Raw genomic sequence first — 11,768 nt, 5'->3', positions numbered from 1 at the left:
TGATTTGGGCCATGAGTACCCCCATTTTAGTCTCTCATCTGTGCTGCTTCTCCCCTAATGCAACCAAGTATAGCTGCCCAGGTTGGCAAAGATATGCATTATTTGAGATGTCAGTCTTTAGAATGGGCACGTGCATCTGACTAAAAGCAAACCTGATATTTAAAAATGAAGGTCTTCTAAGTAGATAGATTGGGGTTTGGGGCAAAGGAGGATTCAGAATTTGTCCATTCATCCAGCTAATATTTATTTGCTTTCAAAGCCTTGAGGAGTGGTAGCAAGTGGGCTGCATGGGGAGCCCTGTACCTGCCTGTGATGGGGAGGGGGAGGCAGAGCCTGAGGGCCTCTTGAGGTCTGTAGTGGCTTGGGAGGAAGACGGGAGGGCCCAGGGAAGGGATGTGGCTGTGGACCCGAGAGGTGAGCTGAGGGATAAGAGACAAAGGAGGAGACAACATTGACAGAACTTGGAAATCGATGACACATATGGAGGGATGGGGAGGTGGGAGCCATGGACGGAAGTAAAAAAAGCACAGTGTGAGAGCTGTGAGCTCCCATTTTCTTTGGGGGACTACAGCTTGGGAGATGGCCACTCAGGTGGCTCTGAAGAACTGATCAGAAGAGGTACGGCGAGGGAGGTAGACATACATACAATCAACCACACATCTTGGCAGAAGGTTACTGCTTGTCACAAGGCCCAGATATCTTAGTGATTTTAGTGCTTTTCTAAGTGTGGGAAAATGCAAGAAACTACCTCATAACATTTTCTCCTGAAAATACCTAATTATCTGAAGGCCTATTCTACCAGTTTTCCCACAGCATAGGGTACCTCATTCCCGATCTCCAGCCTGAAATCCTTTCAGGGTGTGTGGAAGGTCAGGGACTGCAGTGGCTCATGACTCAATCCTTATAGAGCTACATGGCCAGAGACATTCTTTAGCTGGCTGATCCTAGGTCTGAGCTGGTCTCCTGGGTGGATGGCTTGTACTTCACAACAAAGATTGTTGTCGTTGTTCAGTCATTAAGTCGTGTCTGATTATTTGCAGCCCCATGGACTGCAGCATGCCAAGCTTCTGTGTCCTTCAGCATCTCCTGGAGTTTGCTCAAACTCATCTCTATTGAATCAGTGATGCCATCCAACCATCTCATCCTCTGTTGTCCCCTTCTCTTGCCTTCAGTCTTTCCCAGCATCAGGGTCTTTTCCAATGAAAGGGTTCTTCATATCAGGTGGCCAAAGTATTGAAGCTTCAGCTTCAGCATCAGTCTTCCAATCAGTATACAGGTTGATATCCTTTAAGATTGACTGATTTGATCTCCTTGCTGTCCAAGGGACTGTGAAGAGTATTCTCCTGCACCACAATTCGAAAGCATCAATTCTTTGGTGCTCACCCTTCTTTATGGTCCAACTCTTACATCTGTACATGACTACTGGAAAAAAACATAGGTTTGACTATATGGACCTTTGTTGGCAAAGATAGGGAAGGCTAAAGACAGGATGTAAGAGACCAGACAGGTAAATTTTGGAAATATGGAATGATAATTCTTTTTATAAATATATTTTTTAAATCTTACAAAGATAGTTCTCCCAGGATGCCTTTTGATAGCAAACTTTCCCAGGACTTTGGGCTTTATTTTCAATCTGCAAAATTTCATTTTTCCTATAGCTGCCAAAGATTTTATCATTGTGTGAAGTAAGCTCATGACATTCAGGTCTCAGTTTGGAATTCATTGTGTTGTGTTTTCCCCCACCCTATAGGATTTTTCATATTCGTCTTTTACTGTGTAGCAAAAGAGAATGTCAGAAAGCAGTGGAGGCGATATCTGTGTTGTGGAAAGTTACGACTGGCGGAAAATTCTGGTAAAGATTTACCTTTTTATCCTTTTCTTAAATCTTGAGGAAGAGATTGCATAAGTTAAGATCCAAAGCAATTAATGCCAGAGGAATATCGGATCTAGAAATGAATGAATGGAACCTGCTCAACAGAAAATATCCAGTGTGAACATTATGGAAAAAAAACCTAGTGAATTTAAAAAAAATTAGTCATACTGGGAACTTAGTGAGCAATATAATTAATGGCCTGGCTGCTTCTGCAATGAAGCAGCAGTGAAATGTTTAGAATTCATTTCCCTTTGAGCACACGTTTTCCATTTGTCCAGAGTAATTTTTCATATTTACCTTCCTAATTTTTTAAATCTTGACTCAATGTTTTCTCCACAGGTCCTGGTTGTCAGTGACTTCATTTATTTGTTATTGGGCCAGACTTTACATAAAAGTCTTAGCATACATTTGGTTACTTTGAAGTTATTTTCAGCTATGCCCTTCTGGGTTATATAGCAAATAGATCATTTTTAAGAAAATAAGAAAAATGAAGTACTCTTTGAAAATCTCAATTCCTTTTGCATAAATATTACCCACAAATACAGGCTTTGCTGTATTGCAAAGGTCTGGTTGCACAAGATCAGAAAATGGCAGTATCTAGAGTTCAGTCATTTGCCTGGGTTTAAGAGCCATGAGTCATCACAGCAGGTCGATCCATGTTCTTGTGAAGATAGTCTTTGACTCTGAAATATTACCTAATTCAGTGGCTATTTATGGACACAATCAAATTAGCCTGGCTTTTAGTTCTGAGAGAATATAGATTACTTTTGACCAGTGAGTCATTTAAAGGACAAATGTATATAGTCTTAAATGAAAATACCTGTGAAATGTGGAATTCTCTATAAGATCTGAGAGCGAGAGATCATTTCCTAGAAAGAGTTACCCTGTGTTTCTTGCATTTGCACTTCAACACTCTTCCCTGTTTTTCTATAATGCTTATCCTGCTATAGACTGGAGTAAGACTGCTACTAATGGTTTAAAGAAGCAGACTGTAAACCAAGGGGTCTCCAGCTCTTCAAATTCCTTACAGTCAAACAGTAACTCCACCCACTCCACCACGCTGCTAGTGAATAACGATTGCTCAGGACTTGCCAGCGGGAACGGTATGTATGTCTTGATGTACTATTTCTCAAGTTAGTGTTTGTTTTATTAAAGCAGCTTTATCCTTTAATGGCACTTTTGCTTAGCAAAGTGAATAGCTACATATATGACTATTGGATCAAAATGTAGTTCCCTTGTTAAAGAGAAAGTTGATTCATCCAAATTTATCCATTTTAGAGCAAGTTTATTTTTAAGATTACTCCTTGGAAGGAAAGTTATGACCAACCTAGGCAGCATATTCAAAAGCAGAGACATTACTTTGCCAACAAAGGTTCGTCTAGTCAAGGCTATGGTTTTTCCTGTGGTCATGTATGGATGTGAGAGTTGGACTGTGAAGAAGGCTGAGCGCCGAAGAATTGATGCTTTTGAACTGTGGTGTTGGAGAAGACTCTTGAGAGTCCCTTGGACTGCAAGGAGATCCAACCAGTCCATTCTGAAGGAGATCAGCCCTGGGATTTCTTTGGAAGGAATGATGCTAAAGCTGAAACTCCAGTACTTTGGCCACCTCATGCGAAGAGTTGACTCATTGGAAAAGACTCTGATGCTAGGAGGGATTGGGGGCAGGAGGAGAAGGGGACGACAGAGGATGAGATGGCTGGATGGCATCACTGACTCGATGGACATGAGTCTCAGTGAACTCCGGGAGTCGGTGATGGACAGGGAGGCCTGGTGTGCTGCGATTCATGGGGTCGCAAAGAGCGACCTGATCTGATCTGATCTGATTTTTAAGATTTAGGGTTTTTAGAAATATTTATTTTTAATTGATTGATGATTGCTTTTAAAATATTGTTTTGATTTCTGTCATACATCAACGTGAATTAAGCATAGGTGTACATATGTCACCTTAGGGTTGTTTTTTCTTAAAGATTTAATTTCTCATGATGAGAATGGATGATGACCTAAAAGTTTTAACGTGGCAAATCCTGACTTAGGTATTGGCCAAAGACTTCTTATGTTCTTTCTGTGCAGTCAGTACCTAAAATAGTAAGACTATATCAGTTTTTTAGTATATCTACAGTTATACACATCTTCAACACTTCTGAACCTTCCTACTTTTTGCTTATCATCTTGTTCATTCTGTGCCCCAGTGTGGCTGCCTTGTGACAATTCCCAAATCCCCATAAAGATATCCAGTACTGAAAGATGAATTGTCTCCAATAGACATACAGATGATTTCTGTTGTGCCTCCTTTACTCATTAATTCTGACATTTCTAGCTTAAATTTCCTTTATGTTTTCTTTCCTTTGTAAGACTGAGCTGTTCATAACTCATAAAAACTTATCTATTTCTATCTTCTTTGACTTCTTAATATAACTTCATTTTTATAAAAACTTGAATTATCCTGGTATACTTTCCCCTTCCCTGGAGAATTCACCTTTACTTATCACTTTAGGGTATTAGTTATTTGTATGATAAATGCAGATAAATTTGTGAGAAGGTTCATATACCTACCAAATAGTTTTCCAGCCTCCCAAAGATGGGAGGTCTCACTGGTTTGTATAAACTTTTAAAATAGCAAAATAAGAGGATGCCTCTAAATCAAGGTTTCTCAGCCTGGGCACAATTAACATTTGGGGCTAGATAACTCTGTTGTGGGGGCGCTGTTCTGTGCATTTGAAGATGTCTAGAAACATCTCTGGTCTCCACCCGCCAGGTACCAGTAGTACCCCTACACTCACCCCATGTTGTGACAACTAAAAATGTCTCTCAATATTGTGAAAAAATTTCCCCTGAGGGGTAAAATTGTCCCCTTGCTGCTTGTGGAGAACCCTTGCTGTATAAGATGAGGACCATTTCTATATAAGATGAGCTGCCATGGGGCCTTAGCTTTTTATTGTAGATACCAAGGGCAGAGCAGGGCTTTATGTCAAATAGCTATAGCAGGAGTGACTCAATGTAGGTAAACAGAGTAGATGTAGTGGCAGTCAAGGCTGGTTAATAAGTTTGTGTGACAAACCAGATTCTAAGTTGAGAAATCAGAGGTGTGAGCTAAGTCATCAAGAATCATAAGAATCACAACCTATCAGTAAAGCCTATTGGTTTGGATAGAAGTGTTTGGGTCTCTTAAAACCAAATTTTTCTATATTCTAGAAGGAACTCAGAGATGAAGCCTCACTTGCCTAGCCTATCAATATGTTGCCATCCTTCAGGGAATGAGATCAGATGGAAGCAGCACTTTTTGCAGAGTTAGTTGACATGGTTGATTTGAAATAGCTGTTTTTGACAGCTGACAGTGAGGGTGGGATACATTTTAGGTTACCAAAATGGCCACATGTTTAATATCATGTAACTTGCATATCAGATAGAGTTCCTTGACTCCTCATTCCACACATCAGGATCTGGGATGGATGAGGGAAAAGAAGCTGGAAGGTCAATGGTTTGTTTATTATACCAGGTCAAGTTGTTCCTGCACCAAAATGTCCTCAAACCAAAATGCCTAACTCAGAATAGCAGCCTTAGACAGTCATTTGCCTATCTCTGTGCCCAGGGATGGGGCTTTGTTAATCATATCCATCACCTAGTTTGTGTGAATACTGTATATTTCAGTTATGCCTCAGAGGCTTAATTTATAGTTGTTGCTAAGTCGTGTCTGACTCTTTGTGACCCCATGGACTGTAGCCCACCAGGCTCCTCTGTCCATGGGATTTCCCAGGCAAGAATACTGGAGTTGGTTGCCAGTCTTTCTCTAGGGGATCTTCTTAACCCAGGGATCGACACTCCCACCCACCTCGTCTCCTGTATTGCAAGCGGATTCTTTACCATTGAGCCACCTGGGAAGCCCAGAGGCTGGGTTACTAGCAGCCATCTGACTCAGTACACAGGGCCACAAGCTCACAGTTTCAAAGAAACATCACATGTTGACTCTTTCACTTCTGAGCTATGTAATCCTGAGCAAAGCATTTACTTTCTGAAACCTTAGTTCCATCATCTATGAAATGGGGGTAATAATAGCACTCAAGCTGTAGAGTGATAAGTGAGATGATACTTATAAGGTTCTCAACACTCTTATTATTAGTATAATTATGACATGAATTAACAGTTGGGCTTATTATTTAGCTTTCTACATTGTCAGAAACATGGTGCCAAGGAGCCAGAGGATCTCAGCAGCTGTGCCCACCCCCAACACACACACAGTTCGGGGCCTGCTTGGGGTTGGGGAGGCCCAGCTCCCCTGGCTTGGACTTTGATGTTGTACTCGGTGGTTTCTTCTTGGAAATCAGTCTTATCCTGACTCAGAGGGACTGTTATAGTGTACAAGAGACGATTTTTTTTTTTCTTGCCAGGACTGTTGTCACTTGGGATTTCTCTATTACAGAGTTTTATTTTATAGGACTCTTAGGAATCCAAGAACCTTGTACAGGATCTCTCTTAACCTTTGGGGGAGACCAGACTATTACCCCAGGTTATATTACACATATGCTAGTACTTGACTGCATTATGTGGTCAACCAGAGTTAGGAATTGGGCCTTTTAAAATCAAATATATCACTTTGCTTCATATTTTTACAATTTCATTTTTAACAAAGTTACCATAGGAAGTGGTTTTTGAATGATTCTCCAATTTGTTTTGTTTACTTTGAGTGGTCTTAGGAAAGGAAAGGAATGAAAAGTAAATAAAATATGACAATATATCAGAAAATTTTTTAAAAGATAGATTGTCTAGAACAAATTTTGGTTCACATTTGTGTGTATCTACTTTTGGTTTTATTTTTAACTAATTTTTTTGGGGGGGTGCTGTGCTGGGTCTTCGTTGCTGCGCAGGCTTTTCTTTAGTTGTGGAGAGTGAGGGCCACTCTCTAGTTACAGTACCGGGGCTTCTCATTGCGGTGGCTTCTCTTGTTTTGGAGTGCAGGCTTTAGGGCTCCCAGGCTCTGGAGTACAGGCTCAATAGTTGTGGCACACAGGCTTAGTTGCATATGGGATCTTCCCAGATAAGGGGTCAAACCTGTGTCTCCTGCATTGGCAGGTGGATTCTTTACCACTGAGCCACCAGGGAAGCCCCAGAAATATGTTTTTAAAAAAGACTTCATCTGCATGTGCATACTTAAGAATAAAGTAACATTTAAGTTTGTTTATTTTGAAAATGCTTTCTGTGGATACTTCATGACACCAATTTTGTTTTTCCTTATACAGGGAATGCTTCTACAGAGAAGAATGGTGTTTCTTTCAGTGTTCAGAATGGAGATGTGTGCCTCCATGATTTCACTGGAAAACAGCATATATTTAATGAGAAAGAAGATTCCTGCAGTGGTAAAAACCGTATCGCTCTAAGAAGGACTTCAAAGCGGGGAAGCTTACACTTTATTGAGCAAATGTGATTCCTTTTCCTAAAATCAAAGCATGTTGCTTGACAGTGTGAAAATGTCCAATCTTACCTTTTACACAATGTGAGTTGTATAAAATCAACTAATTTTATACTCAGCAACTTTGGGATGAACATAAGCTAACTGAGGGCAATGGTTGCTATTGGAAGAGGAAACCAAGACATAATACCATGGTTCTAAGACATTTGCAATTTGGTTTCTTATCCTTCATTTTAAAAGAAGATTGGTTTTAAACAACACACTAAGAATAAGACTCATTTAAAACAAAATCAAAGCAGTTCATTTGCAGCCTCTTTTAAAGAGGCTAATATATCTTTGATAACATCATAGAAAGCCACTGTTGACTTCATCCTGTTGGTGAGTTCGTTGTGCATGCCTTTGTTGTAAATAAGCTAAACTCTAGTGATCCACATGTCAAAAATCTTCTGCATTTTTGGTATTTATTTTCTACTGTGTAAATTTCTTTCTTTGTAGAATCATGGTTGTGTTGTTGCGTCTAATGTGATAATTCAGAAAATCGTTGCTGGTTCAGTGAACTCTAAACCTCCTTTTGGAGATTATATGGGATGTGAAATACAGGACCCTCACTGAAATCAAGAAATAATGACGCCAGCCAGACTGGAAAAATGTAAGCAGACAGTGCCACAATTAGCTCATACAGTGCCTTGGAGTGAGTTAGAAAAAGGTGCTCCCACTGGGCAGACACAGTGTCATGGGCTCATGATTTGGCAGAGTGGAGGCCATATTTTAGCCTCATTCACTCTCTTGGGTACACCATTGTTCAGGGTACCAGCTGTACAACCATACGTAGCATCCAATACCGACGCCCATCTCCTGACCTCATTCCTAATCATCAGATTATGGAAGCTGCACCAGGATGTTTAGCTTAACACCTTGGTGACAGAGAGGGATGGAAGTGTGATCTGGACCGTATGGCAGGAAGATCGTGAATGTGCAGGAGATACATACACTGCCACTTCTCAAATCCCCAGAGTCTTTCAGAAAAGGGGAGTAGAGCAGGATTACTTTTTAAAAGAGATGTACATCAAAAGAATCATATTGCTGTTCTTTAAAAGGCAACTGCATGGTACTTTGTTGATTGTTATGCCTGGTACACTCTAGCCCAGCCAGAGCTATAATTATTTTTTAAAATACTTGTCTTGATGAATGTATAGTGACAAGGGGGAGCAGCTATTGGGAACAGTGAACTATCCTGCAATGCTATTGTTTCCATATATATCGAACCCTTATTGCTCCTAGTCACAGCGAGTCTGTCTTGCTTCCTACCTACAACTTCTTGAGCAGTGCTTCGTGTCCTTATTAGGAACATTTTGAAACCCTTTAGTTAGGTCTTTCACTAAGGTTCCCTTTCATATATATTTCAAGTGAATGCTGTATCCCAGACTAACCGTAGTCATAATGTAATACACTTCTGTGAGTGCTGATTAGTCTTTGCGCTATTTCTTTTCCAATTTGTTTAATTGTCTTGTATTTATATGTTAAAATCGACAAAAATGTTAAAAATCGCCAAAATAAATTTGCAGTTAAGTCCTTTAAGTTTGAGAATTTTCACAAAAGGAAAACATTTGCAATCTCTTTCCCTGGCGGTGGAGCATGATAAAACAGTTGGACCAGCCTGATGAAGACCACGTGACAGTAGCAGCCTTTGGCAGGCAGCAGGCATGCTGTGAACGTTAAGTCAGACCAACGATTGTCCTGTCTCCTGAGACTGCTTTCTGAGGTCTCTCTTTCATTTTCCTCTTACTCTTTCAAGATTATGTCTTTTACACATGTTGCCATTGGCCACACAAGCCCCAGATTCGGATCCCCTCCAAGTATCTACTTCCTCAGCATCAAACAGTAGGATTTCAAGAAGGTGAGGATTGGATTGGGGGTTTCTGGGGAGCTGATTAGCATGTAGGAACCACAAATGGGGAAAGCTGGCTTCAACTGCATAAGAGGTTTCTGAGTGATCTCTCCTTCCTCGGTGGTCAATTGCTCCAAAGATGCTGCACTAATTCGATAAGAAAGGTGATGAGATGCTCTAAGTTTGGGGGGTGAGATATCAGAAGCCAGATCTCTCAAGGCAGATGAAACAAAGTGTACACAAAAGGACACACAATGTCTGACATCTTGTAGGTCCTGCCCCCTGCCGTTTTTCCCATTGTGTTTTGTGTCTGGGCAACAGTCATTAAGTCAAGTTCTCTTGTCTGTATTTTTACTTCAGACAGATAAGGGGCAGGACAGAGAAAGTGTTCCTGAGAGGCATCCTTCTTTGGGTTTAAAATTGGTCCCACAATCTGAGACTCTACTGAAGGAAACAAAGGTGATGGCAATAGGAGGAGGCAAGGAGTATCACAGCAGTGACCAGTATTTGAAGGAGCGTTTTTTCAGAACATTTGAGAAGGTTTTTTTTTTCCTTTTTCCCAAAATATACTGCAATCATTAATCCCACAAAGTAACTCTGTTAACTTCAATGAGCGGGATTGTGATTGTTCTCAGTAAAAATGGTGAAATGGCTTCATTGGGGATACTGGGTTGTGTCTAACGAGGTTACCTGGGAGGCAGGTTAGTTTGTTGAAGGTCATTTCCACAAAGAGCTAATTTATTGAACAAGCAATTTATCAAATGGACTAGCGTGTTGTCATTTTGTCTCCATAAGAGCATTTGAAGGACTATTCAGTTTGTTTCTGCCTTAGCTCCTTGCTGCTGCAGTTGGAGTCTGAAGGACAGATGGGAGAAAGACTGAGTGGATATAAGAAGATTATCTTGAATGGGAAGAATTCTTACTTTTATATATATATATATATACATACACACATATATGTATGTATGTATGTATGTGTGTGTGTATATATATATATATATATATTTTACCTCAGTCTCTAGGTACAGCAACAAAACGCTGGGGCAGACACTGAATACTTTATTTCCAGAGTATATTCTTTTAGGTATATTTATAAATATATACTCCACTGTGAAGAAATCTCATATTCCCTGGTGTTTCTCTCTTTACCTCTCAAAGTAGCTGCAGGAAGCTAGAGCAGAGACACATTCAGCATTCTTTAAAATATTGTGATAAAAAACAAAATGATCTCCAGCCAACTAAAACTGTCATAGAAATAACTAAATTTGGCAAATTGGCTATTTTCAGCAAATTAATTCAGAATGGACTTTCTCCTCAGTGTCTAAGATGGAGTGCTTTCTTTAAAGTCAAAGACTAAACCCTCCAGGAGAAACATTTGTTGGTTTCTGCCTTGGACACTGACGTGTGGCTTTCTGGAAACTTCCTTGGCAGCAGCCCCCTGTGGCAGGACAATGGGCAGATCCTCTGGTTGGTGCCAGAGAAATTATACATGGTGCTACCCCAAGGTCCAGTTTTGGGTTTTCATCTTTGTAAAGACCATGAATCAGCTTCAGAAAGAACAACATACCCCATCACATTCCATATCTGATTCTTAGCGAACATTTGAGGAATGACTTGGAAACAAGTTTCTAGTGGGACACAACCAGAGAAAGCCTTCGTGAATAGAAGGACCAACATATGGAGGTTTCATATCTCAGGAACATAGAATACTAAGATACGAGTCTAGTTTTTATATAGCACAGCTTCTAGTCCAAAAAGAATCACTGAAATTTGCTTGGAAATTTAAAAGCTTAAGAGTAGTTGCCTTCCTTCTTTTTGGTTTTATTCCTGAATTTCAAGCTTATTGAAAAATACAGCTTATATGATAATATACATTAAAGCATGCTGCTGCTGCTGCGTGTTCACTCAGTCATGTCCAACTCTTTGTGACCCCATGGACTGTAGCCCACCAGGCTCGCTCTTCCATGGAATTTCCCAGGCAAGAATACTGGAGTAGGTTGCCATTTCCTTCTCCAGGGGATCTACCCATCCCTGGGAATCAAACCCGCATCTCCTGCATTACAGGTGGATTCTTTACCACCTGTAATGAATGAGCCACCAGGAAAGCCACATTAAAGCATAGACCAAAGCCTAAGAATGCAGGCTGGCTATACACCAAAAGAGGTGTATGTGTGTAGTAGATTTTACAGAGAATGAGATCAAGAAACTGAAAATGTTTTTGTACTGGATGGAAATGTACAGGTAATATATAAAGGTCATCAGTTATATTCCCCTGTGGTAGCAAAATGGACTCTTGAAGAAGAACTCAATGTGAACAAAGGCAGTAATGATTCCAACTTTTAGATACAGTATACATAAGAGTTTTGTAAGGGGACATACATGCCAAGAGATTTCATGGTGATAATTTAATGTCTAGTTTTATTTACCCCTTGTTGTTGACCATAGCAAATTCTTCATGGAGGTACATCACATGGATTGCTGCATCATTTAAGAGCCAATAGTAAGAAAACTCAACATTCAAAAAACTAAGATAAAAAAACTAAGATCATGGCATCCAGTCCCATCATTTCATGGCAAATAGATGGGGAAACAATGGAAACAGT

At 40.2% G+C, this 11,768-nt stretch overlaps 1 protein-coding gene across 1 annotated transcript in view; it reads left to right on the top strand.

Annotated features, from left to right (window-relative positions):
• LOC104981601 (G-protein coupled receptor 64) overlaps positions 1-8,267 on the top strand; it is a gene marked incomplete at its 5' end in the record, with an annotated part of 20,145 nt that extends 11,878 nt beyond the window's left edge. Inside the window, 3 exons of the mRNA XM_010830787.1 lie at positions 1,751-1,852; positions 2,824-2,976; positions 7,108-8,267. Coding sequence (XP_010829089.1) covers positions 1,751-1,852; positions 2,824-2,976; positions 7,108-7,292 — 440 coding nt within the window. The remainder of the gene's footprint in view (positions 1-1,750; positions 1,853-2,823; positions 2,977-7,107) is intronic.
• Positions 8,268-11,768: the final 3,501 nt, after the last annotated feature.

The sequence above is a fragment of the Bison bison genome, unplaced genomic scaffold (assembly GCF_000754665.1).
Source record: "Bison bison bison isolate TAMUID 2011002044 unplaced genomic scaffold, Bison_UMD1.0 scf7180017859188, whole genome shotgun sequence".
Taxonomy (NCBI): Eukaryota; Metazoa; Chordata; class Mammalia; order Artiodactyla; family Bovidae; genus Bison; species Bison bison.
This window is presented reverse-complemented; position numbering and strand designations above follow the sequence as displayed.